This window comes from Panthera pardus, unplaced genomic scaffold, assembly GCF_024362965.1.
Source record: "Panthera pardus isolate Hobbes unplaced genomic scaffold, ASM2436296v1 HiC_scaffold_18, whole genome shotgun sequence".
Lineage (NCBI taxonomy): Eukaryota > Metazoa > Chordata > Mammalia > Carnivora > Felidae > Panthera > Panthera pardus.
The window spans coordinates 3,801,387-3,822,239 of NW_026526743.1; the positions used below are offsets into that span (position 1 = coordinate 3,801,387).

The 20,853-nt window shown below is 51.5% G+C and overlaps 1 protein-coding gene across 1 annotated transcript in view; it reads left to right on the top strand.

Moving 5' to 3' along the window:
- The window catches only part of TRPM4 (transient receptor potential cation channel subfamily M member 4), a 40,322-nt gene extending 20,162 nt beyond the window's left edge, over nucleotides 1-20,160 (top strand). The window contains 15 exon segments of the mRNA XM_053905602.1: nucleotides 1,175-1,304; nucleotides 1,480-1,625; nucleotides 3,016-3,128; nucleotides 3,530-3,607; nucleotides 7,723-8,035; nucleotides 8,037-8,158; nucleotides 13,974-14,106; nucleotides 14,261-14,435; nucleotides 14,693-14,870; nucleotides 18,478-18,502; nucleotides 18,504-18,675; nucleotides 18,874-19,006; nucleotides 19,268-19,340; nucleotides 19,426-19,531; nucleotides 19,796-20,160. Of these exon segments, the coding sequence (XP_053761577.1) occupies nucleotides 1,175-1,304; nucleotides 1,480-1,625; nucleotides 3,016-3,128; nucleotides 3,530-3,607; nucleotides 7,723-8,035; nucleotides 8,037-8,158; nucleotides 13,974-14,106; nucleotides 14,261-14,435; nucleotides 14,693-14,870; nucleotides 18,478-18,502; nucleotides 18,504-18,675; nucleotides 18,874-19,006; nucleotides 19,268-19,340; nucleotides 19,426-19,531; nucleotides 19,796-19,800 (1,902 nt within the window). The 3' untranslated portion in view covers nucleotides 19,801-20,160.
- The last annotated feature ends 693 nt before the right edge of the window (nucleotides 20,161-20,853 follow it).

A 20,853-nucleotide genomic window follows, 5' to 3' on the forward strand; every position in this document is an offset into this window, starting at 1 on the left:
TGCCTCAGGCGGCTGAGGCTAATCTATTTGTCCTTAAATGCTTTCTGACACCGCCCGGGAAGCCATTTCTGGTTGGGGGAAGCCCCGAGAACCTTGAGACGAACGCAGGCCCTTGAGCTATTCCTTCGGATAGCCACCAGCTAAATCCACACGGGCACTCAGCCACAATTATTTAAGGAGAAGATCTGAATCTCCCTCTGGTACCGACAGCTTGCACCGGGAACAGGCCGCCCTTGAGCCGGGGTGTTGACAGTGGTAGTTAAAATGTCACAGCGCTCTTTTACCCAAACTTGGTGTTTTCTTTCTTCATTGAACTTTCTCCTATTTGTTGTAAGTTTTATAGTCCGGTCTTGGACTCTGAGAAAGTTGGTTCTGACAGTTTTTGCCAGCTTATTTGTTGCTTTTTTGGAGAGACAGAGTTTTGAAATTCCGTACCCTGCCAGTTTAGGGGACATTTCTTCCAACTGCTGCTTGACCTGTCTGTAACCTCTGAGGTCATTCGAACTCTACCCCAGCCCCGGTCCCTGAACTATCCGACTTTTTTTTTTTTTTTAAGTTTATTTATTTATTTTGAGAGAGAGCTCGCGTGCACGAACTGAGAGAAACAGGGAGAGAATCCCAAGCGGGCTCCGTGCTGTCAGCACAGAGCCTGATGTGAGGTTTGATCTCACGAAGTGTGAGATCATGACCTGAGCCTAAATCAAGATTCGGATGTTTAACCCACTGAGCCACCCAGGTGCCCCTGAACTTCCTGACTTTTGACATTTTCACCTGATGCCCAGATTCACCTACAAACATTGTTTCAATCTTGGCCTCTGATGACCCTGGTTAATTCCTCACTTCTGGCTCTGTCCTCTCCCTTGACCACAGGCTTCCCCCTCCACCACCTTCCGTGAGCCTCTCTAAACTCTGACCCTCTCTGGGGTGGCTCAGTCCCTGAAGAATCCGACTTCAGCTCAGGTCATGATCTCACGGTGTGTGAGCTCCGGCCCCGCCTCGGGCTCTGTGCTGACAGCTCCGAGCCCGGAGCCTGCTTCGGATTCTGTGTCTCCCTCTCTCTACCCCTCCCGCGCTCGTGCTCTGTCTCTCTCTCCAAACTAATAAATAAAACATTGAAAAACAAATGAAAATAAACTGTGACCCGTATCCATGACCCCTCTCTCTGTCTCTTCAGGGCTCCAACGCCGTGGCCTCGGCTCTCGGGGCCTGTTTGCTGCTCCGCGTCCTGGCACGCCTGGAGTCTGAGGCGGAGGAGGCGGCCCGGAGGAAGGACCTGGCGGCCAAGTTTGAGGGCCTGGGCGTTGGTGCGTCAGGCACGCGTGCGTGGGGGCGGGGACAGGGAGCCGCCTTGAGGGGTGTGTGCATCCCCCCCACTCCTCCTCTCACAGCCCGGCGCCTTCCCCTTCAGTCCCCTCCTCCTTACCCCGCACACCGCGCCCTCACTCCTTCTCTTCCCTCATTTATGTCTCCCGCCCCCAGACCTTTTCGGGGAGTGCTACCGCAGCAGCGAGAAGCGGGCCGCTCGCCTACTGCTCCGCCGCTGCCCGCTCTGGGGGGATGCCACCTGCCTGCAGCTTGCCATGCAGGCCGACGCCCGTGCCTTCTTTGCCCAGGACGGGGTCCAGGTGAGCCCCTGAGGTGCCGGCATCCTCAACAGCTCCCACCTGGACTTTGGGATGTACGGAGGATAAGCCCCTGCCACTGCCGGCAGCGAATGCACTTGACCGGCCTCCCGCTGGGAGACCACCCACCCTCCAGAAATTCTCCGCCCTCTCCCAGAAGGGCTGCTCCTCCCAGAAGAAGCCCCACCCCCTGCCACGGGAAAGCCAACCTTCCCACGGCAAAGCCCACCCTCCTAAAAAGCTCCCCCCGCCATAGGGAAATTCCTGGTGACTTTAGGAAGTCCCCTCTGGCACACAGGAAGTCCTCCCCACTCCCACGGGAAGTCTCACTCCTCCCAAAGGAAGCCCTGCCTCGTCCACAGGAAGTCCTCCCCACTCCCACGGGAAGTCTCACTCCTCCCAAAGGAAGCCCTGCCTCGTCCACAGGAAGTCCTCCCCACTCCCACGGGAAGTCTCACTCCTCCCAAAGGAAGCCCTGCCCCCTCCGCAAGAAGGCCTTCCTGCTTCCTTGGAGAGGTCCTCAGTTCCAGGTCTTAGCCATTAGAATGACCTCTCTGGACAGTTGCCTAGTGTTTTGGACAGAGATGAACTCTGGTTTAGGAATCCCACCCTTCCCCCCCCCCCCCCCCCCCCCCCCCCCCCCCCGGTCCCGGGAAATCCTCTCCTTTGGGAAGCCCTGCTTGGCTCACGGTCGCCCCCATCCTGACCATCCTGACGTTTTAAAACCTTTCCCAATATCAATCTGAAGCTGAACAGGGGTGGGGCACCTGGCTGCCTCAGTGACTCTTGATCTCAGGCTCAGGGTGGTAAGTTCGAGCCCCAGCATCGGGCATAAAGCTTACTTAGAAAAAAAAAAAAAAAACACCTGACAGGGGCTCAGAGAATCCCACCCTCAGTACAGGAAGTCTGCCCACCCCAACCGGAAGTCCTGTCCTCCCTTGTCCGGAAGGATTTGTCTGGCATTTCAAGTAGTTACCCAGAGTCCTTTGCTTTGAATGGTGGTGACACTCGTGAGTTCCAGCTTGGGTCTCTTCCTTAACCTCTCCGTGTCCCATCCGTGCAAAGGGAGAAAATACTAGTTAGTACCTGTTCTCCTGGGTGGGGGGAGGGGAGGGGAGTGGTGAGAGTTCAGTGATCTCATCTGTGTAAAATGCTTCACCTGGTATCTAGCATATTGTGTTAATAAATGTTGGTTTTGGAACTCTACCCGCTAAAACCTGGGACAGGTCCTCCTCACCTTTGACCCTCCCCCCCCCAAAAAAAAAAAAAAAGTTGCGGCCGCCATATTGGGCCCTTGCTCTGTGTGCTGCAGCTGTTGCCCAGTTCTTCCCTGGGGTCTTTGGAAAGGGGCTGTGGGGAGATTCAGGCTCTTAACCCTCCTCACACCCCACAGTCTCTGCTGACACAGAAGTGGTGGGGGGAGATGGACAGCACCACTCCCATCTGGGCCCTGGTTCTCGCCTTCTTTTGCCCCCCACTCATCTACACCAACCTCATCACCTTCAGGTCAGTCCCTGGGGTCCGACTGGCGGGGGGGGGGGGGGGTGCTCGGTTTGCCCTTCCTGCTCACATCTGGCTGCCTCCCCACTTGGTCTGTCCGGTGCTTCCCCTCCCCGTTCGCTCTCTTTCCCTCCCCAAGACTGGGGGCGTGTCTGGGAGGTGAGCTTCCGGGGGGGGGGGGCGGGGGTGGGGGCTCTGCAGTGTCTTTGGGGAACGGTTCCTCTGCCCTCCGGCTGTGGCTCGGGGCGGGGGGGGGGGGGGAAGATCCCTTTGGGGTGAGTCTAGGAAAGTTCCTCGCTGTCTCCCTGCCAATGTCTCTGGGTGAAGAAGTTTGGGTCTGTGTCTGGAGAATTCCTCCTCCGCTTGCCCCGTCCCCGTTCCTCACTCTGCGTTTTCCTCCATGCCAGGAAGCCAGAGGAGGAGTCCACACAGAAGGACCTGGCCTTTGACGTGGATCGGGGCGTCAACGGGGAAGGCCCCGCGGGGTGAGTGGAGCCCCAGCACCGTGGGGGGGGGGGGCACCCTGGGCACCTTCAGGAGCCCCCGGCGCTGAGAGCAAAGCCAGAGGGCAGAGGCGGAGCTTCTGGGGGTAATGGCTTCATGAAGCCGTTGACGATACCGAGGAAGTGTCCCAAATGCCACGCTCGGCTTGCGTCAAGCTTTGGTTCTGCCGCGAAGTTTGGAAGCCAGTTTGCCTCATGCTACACATACTTCCATCTCCACGTAGCAAGTGGAGTCAGCTGGATTTGGTTCATTCAGGGCATCCTTCGTCGTTTTTTGGTTTTTTGGTTTGTTTTCTGACTCCAGGGCCATTGCCCTGAAGCTCTGTGCTGTGGTACCCGGGCCTAAGCAAACGGTCTACCAAACTTCTGATGATGCCACAGAGTGGAGGTGCTGAGGGACTTGGCGGTGGGTCAAGCAGACCTGGGTTCAAACCTTGACTTTGACCTTGGAAGTGACTTCACCCCGAGCCCCAGGTTTCTTTTCTGTTAAATGAAGGTGCATGGAAGGTTGTACCCGTGTCAGCTCAGGTTGGGCAGTGCTGCGTAAGAAAACATCCCAGGGGCGCCCGGGTGGCTCAGTTGGTTAAGCGGCTGACTCCGGATTTCGGCTCAGGTCACGATCTCACGGTTTGTGAGATCAAGCCCCGGGTTGGGCTCTGTGCCGACAGCGTGGCGCCTGCTTAGAATTTCTCTCTCTCTCTCTGTCCCTCCCTCGCTCGCACGCTCGCGTGCATGCTCTCTCTCTCGAAATAAATAAGTAAACTTTAAAAAAAAAAAAAAAAAGAATGTTCCGGTCTTTAAAAGACGGAAAAGAAAACACCCTAAACTCTCAGCGACTGGCCACAAGCAACGCTCCCTTCTCACGCTCCTTTTCTGGGTTGTCTGTGTCGTGCCTCCAATATGGCTTCCACCTGGGGGGCGAGTGAGCAGCTCCCAGCTGGGATGTTGCTGGTCTCAGGGCAGAGGGAAAAGGGAAACGGGGAACCAGGTACTGGCTCTTAAAGCCGCCACGTGGAAGAGACACGTGTCACCGGTGCCCACATTTTACTGGCAAAAACGAGGCATATGGTAACTCCTCAGCCCCCGATTCTCCCACTGAGAGGGAAGCAGAATGTTTGGCGCCCAACCGCGAGGCGTGTTACAGTGGGGGCCTCCCGGGGATAACGTGTCAAGTGGATCACGCTGCCTGGCACACAGTGAGCGCTCAATTAACGGGGATCGTTCACTGCTACTGTGGTTATTAACCCATTTATCACTTATTTTGTTGAACGACGTGTGGAGGCATAAGGGTCTCAACCTCTGGTAACAGAGACACGGAGAAAAAGAGGCCCACACTTATATGCATCTTTGTACCCTCCGTCTGTACTTAAAAAAAAATTTTTTTTTAATGTTTATTTATTTTTGAGAGAGAGAGAGAGAGAGAGAGAGCAGGGGAGGGGCAGAGACAGAGAGGGAGGCACAGAATCCGAAGCAGGCTCCGGGCTGTCAGCACAGAGCCCGACGCGGGGCTCGAACTCACGAGCCGTGAGATCATGACTTGAGCTGAAGTCGGAGCGCCCGACCGACTGAGCCACCCACGCGCCCTCCCCCCCCTTTTTTTAGTGTTTATTTTTGAGAGAGAGAGAGACAGACAGAGTCTGAGGGGGGGAAGGGCAGAGAGAGACAGAGACACAGCCTCTGTCTCTACTTTAGCCAGTTAGGTGAGAAGAGGGAGGGACCCTGGCCCCCAGTAACCCAGAAGAAAAAATATTTCTGGTAAGTGTTAGAAACATGACCAGCAGTCTCTAAAATCCACTACCTACCTCGAGGAGCAAAGTTAAACGTATATATGTATACACACACACATTTTTCCGCGATAACGCACAGCGAATACGAACTATTTGTCAAGATGGAAGGGAAAGCTAAGAAAAAAATTGGGGACCACTGAGAAAAGTCCCCAGTGTCAGGGGTCAGTAACGATGTGCTCACCCAGTGAGCTCCCGACTTTTGCACCATGATGACGATGACAGTGACGGTGACCACGGCTGATGTCCTGGAAACACTTGCAGTGGGCAGCCAGGGTGCTAAGTCCTTTTGAAAATCAGTTTCATTCCCTCAACAGCCCTACGCCGTAGAGTCTGTTATTTGAGGATGAAATGACTGAGGGGACTAAGTCACTCGCCTCAGCTCACGTGACCGGTAGATGGGGGAGCTGGGATTTGAACCAGCTTCTTGTTCCTGAAGCCGTGCTCTTAGCCACTGTGGAGAGCCACCTCCGTGGAGAGCTTTGTGGAAAGACAGAGTCCCGATGCGTCCTCAGGGGAGGCTCGGGATGCGCCCAGGAAACTGTGGCCCCGGCTGTGCCTGATTCAAGATGGCGGACGGCGGGGAGGCTTCTGACCCACCACGCGGTCTTGGGTCCCAGGGCCCCGCGGAGGGTGAAATGCCAGATAACAGGTCTCTTTTCCCTCGACCCTAGGGAACTTTCTGTCCTCTCTGCATCTCACTCGCTTTAGCTTTTCCAGTTCTTTCTTCTTGTTTTCTTGAGACCAGCTTTTGCTGAGATAAAATTCACATTCAGGCCACCCACTGAAGGGGTTACGATTCAGTGGTTTTTAGTAGTTCACAGAATTGTGCCGTTGTCACCACAATGAACCTGAAAACACTGTCGCTGCCACAAGAAACCCTGTACCCGTTAAGGGTCACTCCTCGTTCCTCCCTCCCCCCAGCCCTGGGGGGCCAATAGTTGGTTTTCTGTGTCTACGAATTTCCCTATTCCTGACGTTTTGTATAAATGGGGCCATACACTATGTGGTCTTTTGTGATTGGCTTCATTAACTTATCATCACGTTTTCAAGATTTCTCCATGTTGTAACACGTGTCAGTCAGTGCTCCATTCCTTTGTATCGCTAAATAATATTCTGGTGTGTGGCCACCCCATATTTTACTTATCCATGGATAAGCAGGTGGACCTTTGTGTTGTTTCCACTCTGGGGCTATTATCTTTCTTCTTGGTTTATATATACACCTGTTTTTTTTTTTTAATGTTTATTTTTGAGAGAGAGAGAGAGAGAGACAGCATGACTGGGGAAGGGGCAGAGAGAGAGGGAGACAGAACGTGAAGCAGGCTCCAGGCTCTGAGCTGTCAGCACAGAGCCTGACGTGGGGCTCAGACCCATGAACTATGACATCATGACCTGAGCTGAAGTCAGACACTCAACGACTGAGCCACCCAGGTGCCCCTCTGCTTGGTTTATAAAAAGAAGACGCCTTTCCAAGCCAATTTAATTTTCCTGTTAGCTTTTTGAGTTTACTATTAATTTGCATTATTCATGTTGGCTTTTTGAAAAATAAAGTTTATTCATTTATTTTTAGAGAGAGGGAGGGAGAGAATCCCAAGCAGGCTCCAAGTTGTCAGCACAGAACCCAATGCTGGGCTTGAACTCACAAACCATGAGATCATGACCTGAGCCGAAATCTAGAGTTGGAAGCTTAACCAACGGAGCCACCCTGACGCTCCTATTTTGGCGTTTTTGATCTGAGGTCGGAATTAAGAGTCAGGCTGAAATTGGGACAGAGGATCAGAACTTGGAGGAGAAGGGTCAGAGGCAGGAGTGGACCGAGGAGGTCAGAATCCAGAAGCCAAACACGGCTGTGTGGTCCGAGGTCAGATCCGGAGAACACTGGGCCGGACAGCCTGACATCAGAATTTGTGGGTCAGAAGTTAACGTTCAGGGACAGCGCTGTCTAACCTGGGGAGCCGAGATCATGAAAGTGAGGGGGGCAGAGGTCAGAGGGGATGGTCCGAAGTCAGAGAGTCAGAGGCTATGAAGGTGAAGGAAGAGGGAGTCGGCAGTCAGACACGGGTCAGAGGCCAGAGGGTGGAGAAAGTCAGAGGTAGAAAGTCGGCAGTCTTGATGGCAGGAGATTTCAGAGGTCAGGGGTTAGATACACGGGTCAGAAGTCAAGGCGATGGCAGGCAGCCGACTTGGTTTCAGGTCCGGCAGGGTTAGAAGTCAGATGGGAAAGGTGAGAGGTCTTGATGATGGGGAAGAAGGGCCTCAGAGGTCAGGCTGAGCCCCTCCTCCCCCCTCCCCCCCCCCCCCCCCCCCCCGCAGGCTGGCAGAGCCCCCTGAGCAGACCCCCGTGGGGGCGCTGACGCGGCCCGGACGCGGGGGCTGCTGCGGGAGGTGCCCCCCACGCCTGCGCCGCTGGCCCCAGTTCTGGGGGGCGCCGGTGACCCGCCTTCATGGGCAACCGTGGTCAGTTACCCTCCTCTTCCTGCTGCTCTTCGCCCACGTGCTGCTCGTCGACTTCCGGCCCGAGCCGCCTGCCGCCCCGGAGCTGCTGCTCTACTTCTGGGCCTTCACCCTGCTCTGCGAGGAGTTCCGCCAGGGCCTGGGCGGCGGCTGGGGCAGCCTGGCCACCGGGGGGGCCCGGCCCGGGGCCCCGCCGGGCCCCGCTGCGCCACCGGCTGCACCTCTACCTCGCGGACGCCTGGAACCAGTGCGACCTGGTGGCCCTCACCTGCTTCCTCCTCGGCGTGGGCTGCCGGTGAGTGTCCCCGTGACCTCGGGCCGCGGGCCCTCCCCGCTGGGCTGGAGCCAGCTCCGCTTTTTCTTGAAAAGCAGGCAACCCCGCTTCTTGCTGGAAGGCACCCACCGCGGCAGCGCGGGCCCCCAGCAGTTTGCTCGCGTGCGGGAATCCGGCTTGAGGGACGTGGGGATCCGGGCAAGAACCGCACTGTGCTTGTTGCTGTTCTAGATCTGCGGGCTCTTGGGCTTTTCTCTAGTCCTCGAACCTGGCCCCCCAGCTGCAGCACCAGCTGGTGGACCGGAGTCCTCCCCCCAGACACCCGGCCGGGCGCGGACACCACCCTGGCCTCCTCCCCCTCCTCTGTCCTCCTGCCCCCCCCCCCCCCCCCCCCCCCCCCGCCTCCCTCTATCGGGTCCCCTCTCCCTCCCCGCCCCCCTCGCCCCAGCCTCCTGGACGCCCCTCTTCCCTCCAGTCCATCTCCCGTGGGGCCCACAAGGGTCTTTCTGCTCCCAGAACTGACCCGTGGCTGCCCAGCACCCCTGCACTTGGCACTGGGAGCCCTGGACGGTCCTGGCGCGCCCACCTCTCCCAGCCTGCGCCCCCCATTTCTTCCTCTTTTCGTCGTCCGGGCTCCGGCCCCTCCAAGCAGCTCGCAGTTCCTTCCTCACAGCCACAGGGGCTTTGACCTTGATCCTAAATATTTTCAATCTGTGCAATTACAAAATTGGAATCAGAATTTGACCAGGACAGATGAGTTCTTATCAGGGAAGTGTTTTCCAGTTTCTTCAAACTTTCTCGGTCAGTTTTATGTGCAGGGCAGTTAAACTAATTAATTTTCTTTTTCCTTCTTTTCTTTTCCTTTTCTTTTTTTTTCTTCTTTCTTTCTTTCTCCTTTTTTTTTAATGTTTATTTATTTTTGAGAGCGGGAGAGAGAGAACACGCACAAGCAGGGGAGGGAGACACAGAATCTGAAACGGGCTCCAGGCTCCAAGCTGTCAGCCCAGAGCCAGAGGTGAGGCTTGAACTCGGGAACCCTGAGATCATGGCCTGAGCTGAAGTCGAGGCTTCACGGACTGAGCCACCCAAGCACTCCATATTGTTATTTTTATTTTCAGTTTCTGAAATTACTTCAACTTCATGAATTATTATTTGGGTTAAGTCGTACCACAGATATTGGGCTCATCATTTGTGTTATTGTCTGTATCGAATTTTGCCCAAACCTAGGTTCTGGGTTTGTGAATTTTACTTTGTGGCTTTGATTCATTCATGTCCAGTTTTCCTGGGTCAAATTTTATAGATTCACATTTATATTTAAGTTTTTTAAATTAAAAAAAATTATTTGAGAGAGAGAGAGAGGGCAAGTGCAAGAGTAGGGGGGGGGCAGAGAAAGAGAGAATCTTAAGTAGGCTCCTCGCTCAGTGCAGAGCCTGACTGGGGGTTTGATCCCATCACCCTCATGAGTTCAAGGCCTGCATCGGACTCTCTGCTGTCAGTGCAGTGCCCGCTTTGGATCTTCTGTCCCCTTTTCTCTCTCTGTCCCTCCCCCACCCTCCAAAAATGTATAAACATTAAAAGAAAAAAAAATTGTCAGGAATTCACCTCAAATATTTCTGTCGCCAAGACTGGGCCGTGTAATGTTAGTTCATTTCTTCCATGGTTTCCAGATCATACTGTGTGGTGCCCAGGGAAAGGGCAGGGGCATGTCAACACATCCTTGGGGACAAATTGTCGTGTCTTTGAGTCTCGCTGTTCCCCTTTCTCGAAACACTTTTCCCTCTTCTCCTTGGCCAAGCCAATGCCTCCGCTTCCTTTAGGCCTCAGTTTTGCTGCCTCCGACTCTGGAAGGCTTCCTTTATCCTTGCCAGACTCCGGGTCCCTCCCGTGTGCCTCCCTCCTGTCCTGAGGTCACCCCAAATGGTGCTCTCAGTATGGCTTGTGCTGTCTTTCTCCTCACACAAGATTATAAACGCGACAGCATCTCCCAGCAACTTAAAATGTCTTTGAAATACAGTCTCTTATCAAAGAAATACCGAAAGATGTCCTCAGTGAACAGGATTAAACAAAAGAAAGGCACAGAACAGAAACCAACGTTATTCTTCAGTCTTTCCGAGAGTCCTCACTCTTCCATCCACGGTCGCCATCAGGAGTTTGGTGCACGTTCTGCCTGGTCTTTCTTTTGTTTTAATGTTGATTTATTGGGGTGCCTGGGTGGCTCAGTCGGTTGGGCGTCCGACTTCGGCTCGGGTCACGATCTCGCGGTCCGTGAGTTCGAGCCCCGCATCGAGCTCTGGGCTGACAGCTCAGAGCCTGGAGCCTGTTTCGGATTCTGTGTCTCCCTCTCTCTCTGACCCTCCCCTGCTCATGCTCTGTCTCTCTCTGTCTCAAAAATAAATAAATTTAAAAAAAATTTTTTTTAAAAATGTTGATTTATTTATTTTTGAGAGAGAGGGAGAGGGAGACAGAATCCCAAGCAGGCTCTGTGCTGTCAGCGCAGAGCCCACTGCGGCGCTCGAACTCACAACCCCTGAGATATGACCTGAGCCAAAATCAAGAGTCGGACGCTTAACCGGCCGAGCCACCCAGGCGCCCCACATTCTGCCTGTTCTTTTTTTGTGCTTTTACGTGGACAGAGACACATACGTTTACACACAAATGACATTATATTTTCGGTATTTTTCGCCAACTTTTTTTTCCCCTCTTCAGTATGTCTTGCCATCCTTTCCATGACCGAGTTTGCAGATATACCTTGGTCTTTGAACATGTGTCATCAGGTTCCAGAAGAAGGGGGTTTCAGCCGCCGTTGGCTACAGATTAGACAAGACCGACTTCTCCTGGCCAGAATGTATTGAATGAATGAGTTCTTTTCATAAGGCAGGGAGACTGAATTTCTAAACTGGAAGAGGTAGAAATCTGGCCGAAAGTCTTGCCACAAAGTCTCTTTCATTTTCTACTCAAGATAATAGGAAGTTCTAATCAGGTATTAGCTGATGAGGTTTCTTTCTTTTTTCTTTTCTTTTTTTTTAAATAAAGTCCCAGGGGCGCCTGGATGGCTCAGTTGGTTAAGCGACCAACTTCGGCTCAGGTCATGATCTCAGGTCATGATCAGGGGTTCGTGGGTTCGAACCCCACGTCAGGCTCTGTGCTGACAGCTCAGGGTCTGGAGCCTGTTTCAGATTCTGTGTCTCTCTCTCTCTCTCTGCCTCTCCCCCACTTGTGCTCTGTCTCTCTCTCTCTTTCAAAAATAAACATTAAAAAAAAATACATGTTCGTTTATATTTGTTGATCTTTTACGTATGTGTATGGGTAGGTGCTCTCTGAACCCTTGTTATTGTTTTTATTTTTAAGTTTATTTTATTTGTTTATTTTGAGAGAGAGAGTGCAGGAGGGGCAGAGAGAGAGAGAGAGAGAGAGAGAGAATCCCAAGGAGGCTCTACATTGTCAGCCGACTTGAACTCAGGATCCATGAGATTGCCACCTGAGCCAAAGCCAAGAGTCAGACGCTTAACCAACTAAGCCACTCAAGTGACCCTGTTTTTTGTTTTTTTTTTTAAATGTTTATTTTTGAAGGAGAGAGAGAGACAGAGTATGAGTGGGGGAGGGGCAGAGAGAGAAGGAGACACAGAATCCGAAGCGGGCTCCAGGCTCCAAGCTGTCAGCACAGAGCCCGACGTGGGGCTTGAACTCACAAACTGTGAGATCATGACCTGAGCCGAAGTCGGTCGCTCAACCAACTGAGCCACCCAGGCGCCCCTAAAGAATTTTTTTTAATCATTTATTTTTGAGAGAGAGAGTGGGGGAGGGGCAGAGAGAGAGGGGCGGGGAGACACAATCTGAAGAAGGCTCCAAGCTCCAGGCTGTCAGCACAGAGCCTAATGGGGGGCCCAAACCTACGAACCATGAGATCGTGACCTGAGCCCAAGTCGGATGCTTAACTGACTAAGCCACCCAGGTGCCCCTAAAGATTTTAAGTGATCACATCCGATAAGGGGCTCAAACTCACAACCCCAAGACCAAGAGTCCTATGCTCTACTGACTGAGCCAGCCAGGCACCACTAACTCTTGGATTTGTTCTCAATATCTTCCCACGGTCCGTAGCTTGTCTTTTCACTTTTGTATATTATTATTATTATTATTTTATTTTATTTTATTTTTTAAAGTAGGCTCCATACCCAACGTGGGGCTGGAACTTACGACCATGAGATCAGAAGTTGGATGCCCTTACCGACTCAGCCAGCCAGGCACCTCACTTTTGTATATTATCCTTTTTTTTTTGGTCATCATTATCTGTAAATTGCTTCCTTTCTCTGAATAGTTTCGCATTTTATTTATCTGTTTGTTTGTTTGTTTGTTTGTTTGTTTGTTTATTGGCACAAGTGAGCGAGGGGCAGAGAGGAGAGAATCCCAGGAAGGGCAGAGGGAGAGGAAGAGAGAGAGGGAAGCAGCGTTCGAATTTTTACCCGAATTGGGGCTCCAGCTCGCCCAAAGTGGAGCTCGAGCTCCCTCGATGTGGGACTTGAACTCACGAACCATGAGATCATGACGTGAGCCAAAGTCAGATGCTGAACAACTGAGCCACCCCGGCGCCCCTTGTATATTATCCTAAACATTTTTTTACTCTTTAAGTTTGCATGTTGAAATACCCCGAGACTTACAACAAATGCCGCAGCAACAGTACAGAGAATTCCTCCACACCTTTCACCGGGATCCCCAAGTGTTAACATCTTGCATTACCCAAACCAGGAAATTCTTATTCAAATCCCTCCGTTGTCCCACTGATGTCCTTTTTCTGCTCCAGGAGCCAATCCAGTTCGCCAGTCCTTTGGCTCTTATGATCTTAACACCCTTGGACAGTCCAGACCAGTTACTGTGTACGATTTGGCTCTATTTGAGTTAGTCTCGGGTTCCCTCACGAGCGAATGTAGGCGATGCGTTTTTGGCAAACAGCGTTGCCCTTCACTGTCGGTCGTATTTATGTTACCTTTTGCTGCAAGGAAGTTTCACATGTCCAGGTTGTCAAATTAATCTGTCTTTTCCTTTAGTGTGATCTTATATATATCACTTGCATGAAAGGCTTCGCTCGTTATGTGACAGCTCATCCTCTGAAGCCCAGGAAGGAATTCTTCTATAGTTTTGTCAGATTTTATTTTATTTTTAAAAAATTTTTTTTAATGTTTTATTTATTTTTGAGACCGAGAGAGACAGAGCATGAGCAGGGGAGGGGCAGAGAGAGAGGGAGACACAGAATCCGAAGCAGGCTCCGGGCTCCGAGCTGTCGCACAGAGCCCGACGCGGAGCTCAAACTCACGGACTGTGAGATCACGACCTGAGCTGAAGTCGGACGCTCAACCGACTGAGCCACCCAGGCGCCCCAGTTTTGTCAGATTTTAATGTGTTGCCTTTTACTCCGTTTTTAATCCATTCAGAGTTCAAGTACGTGATGCTGCGAAATAGGGATGTGATTCTTTATTTCCCCCATAGGATTGCTAAGGTTACTGGCCTTTGACCTTCCTCTGTGAATTGTGTGTTCTCTTTAACCACTCTCCCGTTAGGTCGTTTGTCTTCTGCTTACTGGTCTGCTGGAACTCTCTAGTGGGCCTCTTATAGGCTGGACAGGTATTCCGGCGGTTTTCCCAACTTGATTGTTACAGGGACCTCCCAAATTCTTGCCAAGACCGTGGATTACGAAGCCGTTTTTAAGGGTGTGCGGGCGCCCCGCGCGGCTCAGCTCGGCCCTGTGAAACCTGGGTGAACCCCCGGGGAATCGGAGGGTCCCGGCTGCGGCCCCTCCCGAAGCCTGGTGTTGGTGACCCCTGCCGCGTCTCCTCGCACCCAGGCTGACCCCCGGCCTGTATGACCTGGGCCGCACTGTCCTCTGCCTCGACTTCATGGTCTTCACGCTGCGGCTGCTGCACATCTTCACGGTCAACAAACAACTGGGGCCCAAGATAGTCATCGTGAACAAGATGGTGAGGGGGGCGGGGCCCGGGGGCGGGTCCAGAGGAGGGAAGGGGCGGGGCAGGGAGGCTGGGAACCCTGCACGGAGCAGAGTGGGGGTGGAGCTTCGGTCGCAGGGGGCGGGGCCAGACCGCGTCTCGTTTCCCGCCCCCCTCCCCCGCACAGATGAAGGACGTGTTCTTCTTCCTCTTCTTCCTCGGTGTGTGGCTGGTTGCCTACGGGGTGGCCACGGAGGGGCTCCTTAGGCCCCGGGATCGTGACCTCCCGAATATCCTGCGCCGTGTTTTCTACCGGCCCTACCTGCAGATCTTTGGGCAGATCCCCCAGGAGGACATGGATGGTATGGAGGATGAGAGGGCTTGACACCCTCCCTCGGGGCTCCCTACCAGTCCCCCTGTCTCTGGGTCTCTATATCCCTCTCTTTAAGTCTCTGCCTCGCTCTCCCTAGGTCTCTGAGTGGCCCCGTGCCCCCCGCTCCATCTCTATGGGATTCTGTCTCCCTCTCTCAGGGTCTCTGCTCCCCCACGCCCCCCTGAATTTCTGTTTTTCTTCGGTCTCTGTCTCCCTGGCCCCACCTCTGAGTGTCTCCCTTTACAGTGGCCCTCATGGAGCATGTCAACTGCTCGTCGGAGCAGGGCTTCTGGGCACGCCCATTGGGGGCCCAGGCAGGCTCCTGCGTCTCGCTTTATGCCAACTGGCTGGTGATTCTCCTCCTCATCATTTTCCTGCTCGTGGCCAACATCCTGCTGCTGAATTTGCTCATCGCCATGTTCAGGTGAGGCCTGACTGTTCTCTGATCTGACCTCACCCAGCGTGACCCTTGACCGCAGCGTGACCCTCAATCCCAGCTTGACCCTGTCCCCAGCATGATTGGTGATTCCAGCCTAAGCAATTCTGTTTTTAGTCCTTGAATTCTGACTCGGATCTAATGCTGGCTTGGGGGGCACCTGGGTGGCTCAGTCAGTTAAGCGTCTCTTGATTTGGGTTCAGGTCTCCCGGTTCATGAGTTGGAGCCTCGCATCGGGCTCTGTGCTGATAGAGAGGAGCCTGCTTGGGATTCTCTCTCTCCCTCTCTCTTTGCCCCTTCCCCCCGACTCTCTCTCAAAGTAAATGAATAACCTTAAAAAAAACCAACAACAGTGAAATACCAGTTCATATCATACCAACTAACTCGGGTGGCTATAATTTTGTTTTTAAGTTTATTTTGAGAGAGAGAGAGCACAAGCAGGGGAGGGGAAGAGAGAGAGAGGGAGAGAGAGAAGCCCAAGTAGGCTCTGCTCTGTCAGCTTGGAACCATGTGATCATGACCTGGGCTGAAACCAAGAGTCAGATGCTGAACCGACTGAGCCACCCAGGCGCCCCTCACTCTGGTTTTGGTTTGCGTTGCCCTAATGACCAACGATGGGTAGCATCTTTCCATGTGCTTATTGTCCATTGCACTTCTTCTTTGGAGAAATGTCTGTTCAGGTCTTTTGCCTGTTTATAAACTGGGTTGTCTTTCTGTTGTTGAGTTGTAGCAATTCTTTATATATTTTGGATGTAAACTCCTATCAGATATGTGATATGTAAATAATTTCTCCTTTTCTGTTGGTTGTCTTTTCCTGTTCTTGACAATCCCGTTTAATGCACAAAAGCTTTAGATTTTATTAATTGTACTATTGGTGTCATATCTAAGGACTCATCAGTAAATCCAAGGTCCTAAAGATTTACTCCTATGTTTTATAGTTTTAGCTCTTCTATTCAGGTTGTTGGTCTGTTTCAACTCGATTTTTGTACATGGTATGAGCTAGGGGTCCAACTTCATGCTTTTTGGCTTGCAGAAATCCAGTACTTCCAGGTCTGTGTTCAAGAGACTGTTTTTTCCCCATTGAGTGGACTTGTCACCCTTGTTAAAAATCATTTGGCCGGGGCGCCTGGGTGGCTCAGTCGGTTGAGCTTCCGACTTCGGCTCAGGTCATGACACAGAATCGGAAGCAGGCTCCAGGCTCTGAGCCATCAGCACAGAGCCCCATGCGGGACTCAAACCCACGAACTGCGAGATCACGACCTGAGCCAAAGTCGGACGCCCGACCGACTGAGCCACCCAGGCGCCCCTCAACGTATCTCTTTTGAGGGGGAAGGGGACACAATTCAACTCCTAATGCTCATAGATGTATAGGTTTATTTCTGGACCCTTATCTCTATTCCATTGGTTGATATATCTATCTTATGCCAGTACAACCACACTGTTTTGATTGTGTAGGAAATTTTGAAATTAGGAAGTGTGAGTCCTTCAACTTTGTTCTTTTTCAAGATTGTTTTGGCTACTCAGGGTCTCTTGCAATTCCCTATTCATTTGTGGATCAGCTTTTACTTTTCTGCAGAAAAGGCTGTTGGAATTTTTGTATGAATTGTGTTGAATCTGTAGATTGCTTTGGATAGTATTGGGATGTTAACAATAGTAAGTTTTTGTATTCACGAACACAGGTTGTCTTTCCATGTATTTAGATGTTCTTTTAAATATCTTTTAGTATTGTTTTGTAATTTTCAGTGTAGAAGTCTTTTGCCTTGGTTAAATTTATTCCTAGGTGTTTTATTCTTTTAGATTCTATTATAAATGGAATTGCTTTCTAAATTTCCTTTTTGGATTGTTCACTGCAGGTGTATGGAAACACAGTTGATTTTTGGTTGGTGATCTTGTACCCTGCAACTTTGCTGAATTTGTTTGTTATTGTGATTCTCTGAGATTTTTTAGAAAATGTTTTATTTATTTATTTGTTTTTTTTGAGAGAGGGCAAGTGGGGGAGGGGCAGAGAGAGGAGGACAGAGGATCTGAAGCAGGCTTTGTGCTGGCCGCAGAGAGCCTGATGTGGGGCTCCAGCTCACGAACTGCGAGATCCTGTCTTGACCCAAAGTCTGACGCTGAACCAACTGAGCCAACTAGGTGCCCCTCTGAGATTTTTGATATATAGGATCATGTCATCTGTGACTAGATAGAAATAGTTTTACTTCATTTCCAATTTGGATGTGTTTTATTTCTTTTTCTTGTTTAATTGCTCTGGCTGGTACTTTCAGTACAATGATGAATAGCATGGTTGAGACTGGGCATCCTTGTCTTATTCCTTATTTTAGCAGGAAGTTTTCAGTCTTTCTTCATTGAATATTTTGTAGGCTTTAGGTTTTTCATAATTATCCTTTACTATGTTGAGGAATTTTCCTTTCAGTCCTGTTCTAAGTCAAAAGGAAAAAAAAATTTTTTTTTTTTTTATCACAAAAGGGTGTTGGATTTTGTCCTACGCCTTTTTCTGTGTCTCTATGTCAGTTGAGATGATAATGTGAGATTAATCATGGGTTTTTTGTTTTGTTTTGTTTTGTTTTTGCTCTATGAAGGCGGTGTGTTGTATTGATTTTTGTATGTTGAACCACCTTTGTATTACTGGGAATAAATCACTTGGTCATGGTGTATAATCCTTTTAATATGCTGTTGAATTCGGTTTGCTAGTATTTTGTTGAGGGTATTTGCATGTATATTCATAAAAAAATATTTATCTGTAATTTTTGTTTTCTTGTGATCTCTTTACCTGGGTAACCTCATTGGCCTCATAGAATGAGTCAGGAACTGTTCTCTCTTAATTTTTTTGGAGAATTTGAGAAGAATTGGTGTTAATGCTTTCTTTCTTTCTTTCTTTCTTTCTTTCTTTCTTTCTGACTGGTAAAATTCACCCGTGAAAACATCTGGGCCTGGGCTTTGTTGTTGTTGGGGACATTTTTTGGTGAGTGATTCAATCTCTTTACTTATTATAGGTCTTTTTGAGGTTTTCTGTTTCTTCTTGAGTCAGTTTTGGTGATTTGTGTGTTTCTAGAATTTGTCCCATTTATTTCATTTAGGTTATCTAATTTGTTGGCATACAATTGTGACAGTGTTCTCTTATAATCCTTTTTATCTCTGTAAGGTCGGGTAGTAATGCCCTCATTTTCATTCTGATTATAGCTATTTGTGTTCAGCTGACTTTTTTTTTTTTCTTTTCTTTTTTTTTTTTTTTATGAGAGAGAGAGGAAGAGGGAGAGAGAGGGAGAGGGAGAGAGAGGCAGGCTGAGAGAATCCCAGGCAGGCTCCACGCTCAGCATGGAGCCTGACACAGGGTTTGATCTCACGACTGTGAGCCCCTGTGAGCCGAAATCAAGAGTTGGACTGCTAATTCATGACACCATCCCAACTTGACTCCTGACATCTGACCCTTGGCCCTCCTCACCCAGCTTCTAAGTGCATCCTGTAATACCTCTGACTTTATTGATTCCAATATCTGCCTGGTGCCTTGGACTTCAAACATATTGTTCAACATCTAAGGTTGGTCTCTTGCTCGCTTTGACCTCTGGTAACCCTTGACCTCTCGTCCCCGTAGCTACACCTTCGGCAAAGTACAGGGAAAGAAACAGCGACCTCTATTGGAAGGCGCAGCGCTACAGCCTCATCCGGGAATATCACTCTAGGCCTGCACTGGCCCCGCCCCTTATCGTCGTCTCGCACGTGCGCCTCCTCATCCGCCGACTACGCAGGCGCAGGGCCAGCTTGCCGTCCTCCCCGATCTTCGAACATTTTCGTGAGAGCGGGATTTGGTGAAAAACACAGGGGACGGGACCTGGAGAGAAAGAAGAGCATAGACAGGCGGGGGAAGGATACCCAGGTTCACTAGTGGGGCGGGTGTGCAATATTAGGGGGCGTGGCCTGGGAGGGCTCCCTCGGGATGCTTTGGGTAGGGAGACGAGGTCGAGGACTCCATCCTTACTCCGCCCTCCAGGGGTCTACCTTTCGAAGGAAGCAGAGCGGAAGCTGTTGACATGGGAGTCGGTGCAGAAGGAGAATTTCCTGCTGGCACGCGCCCGGGACAAGCGCGAGAGCGACTCAGAGCGTCTGAAGCGCACTTCGCAAAAGTGAGGGCGGGGCGGGCCGGGGACTGGGCTTCCTGCTTCGGGGGCGGATCTTGTGACTTGGGTCGAGTGGAACCCGGGGCTGGGCTAGAGAAGAGCGGTGCTCCAGGTGGAGCCTGCGCGGGACACGGTCCTGGAACTTTGGGGAGCAAGGCGGGCCTCGGGGGGCGGCGGGGGGGGGGGGGGGGGGAACGGGGCTTTCCGAGGGCGGGGCTGGTGGGCTGGTGGTACTGGCCTGATGCCCTAGGTTGTCCCGGGTTGCAGGGTGGACACGGCGTTGAAGCAGTTGAGACAGATCCGCGAGTATGAGCAGCGTCTCAAAGGGTTGGAACGGGAGGTGAGGACTTCCGGACGGGGCTGGGGGAGTATGGTCGGGGTGTGGGGTTTTGGTCTCGTTCCTTTACGTCCCTCCTGCTCCCAAGGTCCAGCACTGCAGCCGTGTCCTGGGCTGGGTGGCGGAAGCCCTGAGCCGCTCGGCATTGCTGCCCCCAGGGGGGCCACCGCCTCCAACCCCACCTGGGCCCAAAGGTCAGTGTTGTAGGGTCCACCTGTGTCTATCTCTAGCCTCTGTCACCACCACCGTGCTTTCTGGGGCCTGTGTTCCTCGATGCCTGAGTGTTTTTCTCACGTTGCCGCCCTTCCTTTGGCCCTGGGTCATTCTCTCAGTCTCCTTTGGGCTTTTCATCCTTCTTGCTCCTTTTTTTTTTTTTTTTTTTTTTTTTTGCCACTTTTCCATTTTTTTTCTGTCCTCTCCATCCCCACCATCTGTTCTCTCTTCTTTCTCTCCCCCAGACTGACCCCTGCTGGCAGACTTCAAGGAGTAGGCCCATAGGGCGTTTTTACTCCCCAAGTCCTAGCTGGTCTTGGACCCTTGCACCTCCTGGCCTTGTCCTCGAGGTGGGCCCCATGCTCATGGGCCCACCTGGGCTGCTGTCAGGACCACCTCAGGGAGTGGCATCCGTTGGGACCACGGCAGGCCTGGTTCCCCACAGAACCAGTCCCAATCTAGAAGGATCGGCCTCTGGAACCCAAGCATTGACCTTCTGAAGGTCCTGCCACAGCCCACTGGGCAGAAGGCTGCAGGGTCCTTGGGATGCAGGGACCACAGATCCTACTTGTAGCTCCCCACACTGGGGAAATAAAGCCATTTGAGAGGAGTAGAGTCTGCTGCTTGATTCTTGGGGAAATGATGAGTGTGTGCCATTTGCTGGGCCAGGGCCGGGTTTGGGATCATTGAGAAGTTTGTCGCTGTATTTTAGATAATTCCGGGTCTGTTCCCCCATCCCAGGCCCACTGTTGCTGTCTGACTTAGGCCCAGCATCTCTCTCTCTCTCTCTTTAATGTTTATTTTTGAGAGAGAGAGAGAGTGCAAGCAGGGGAGAGGCAGATAGAGGATCTGAAGCGGGCTCCGTGCTGACAGCAGAGAGCCCATTGTGGGGGTTGAACTCACAAACCGTGAGGTCATGACCTGAGCCGAAATCGGACACTTAGCTGACTGAACCACCCAGGTGCCCCCAGGCCCAGCACATCTTGGCACTATTTGTTGGTTTTCACTTTGGTGGGACAAAAACCCCCAACCATCTGCACCCCCTTAGTTTTTCCTTTCCAGTGGAAAAAGAACTCCGTGATAATAAGCAAATTATTTCCTGGAGAGGGGGTGGGTGGGTGCTGCATACATCTGCTTTGGCAAGAGGGGAACAGATGATGCAAATTTGAGAAGCTCACTGCAGAAACGTCTTTAAAGAGTCTAATTAGTGGGAAATTGCAGGCCACGCACACATGGAATTGAGGCAAATATGCGTCATTATACATGCAGTTTAACTAAACAACCCATAACAACCTAAACTGGT